A 266-nucleotide genomic window follows, 5' to 3' on the forward strand; every position below is an offset into this window, starting at 1 on the left:
GGGTCCGGAGGAGGGGTGCCGGGGAGGCCCCCGGGGGTCGGGTGGAGGTCCTCACGGGTCTTCCCTCTCCTCCCCCTCAAGTTTCTGCTTGAGTCCAGCTCTTTGAATCCCGGGCCGCCCCCCTCGCCGCCGGCCTTCCCCCTTCCCTACCCGCGTGCCCGACCGAGCCCGCCTCCTCTCCCCGGCCCAAGTCCAATACCTGCACGTCCTCATTACGGAGCTCATCGATTAAAACCGCGATCGGGTATAGCGAATCGTCTCCATCT

The 266-nt window shown here is 66.5% G+C and overlaps 1 protein-coding gene across 1 annotated transcript in view; it reads right to left on the reverse strand.

Moving 5' to 3' along the window:
- Positions 1-266, reverse strand: part of PPP2R1B (protein phosphatase 2, regulatory subunit A, beta) — a 31,887-nt gene that overhangs the window by 29,185 nt on the left and 2,436 nt on the right. The window contains exon 2 of the mRNA XM_014540107.1: positions 200-264. Within this exon, the coding sequence (XP_014395593.1) occupies positions 200-264 (65 nt within the window). The remainder of the gene's footprint in view (positions 1-199; positions 265-266) is intronic.

The sequence above is a fragment of the Myotis brandtii genome, unplaced genomic scaffold (genome assembly GCF_000412655.1).
Source record: "Myotis brandtii unplaced genomic scaffold, ASM41265v1 scaffold105, whole genome shotgun sequence".
Lineage (NCBI taxonomy): Eukaryota > Metazoa > Chordata > Mammalia > Chiroptera > Vespertilionidae > Myotis > Myotis brandtii.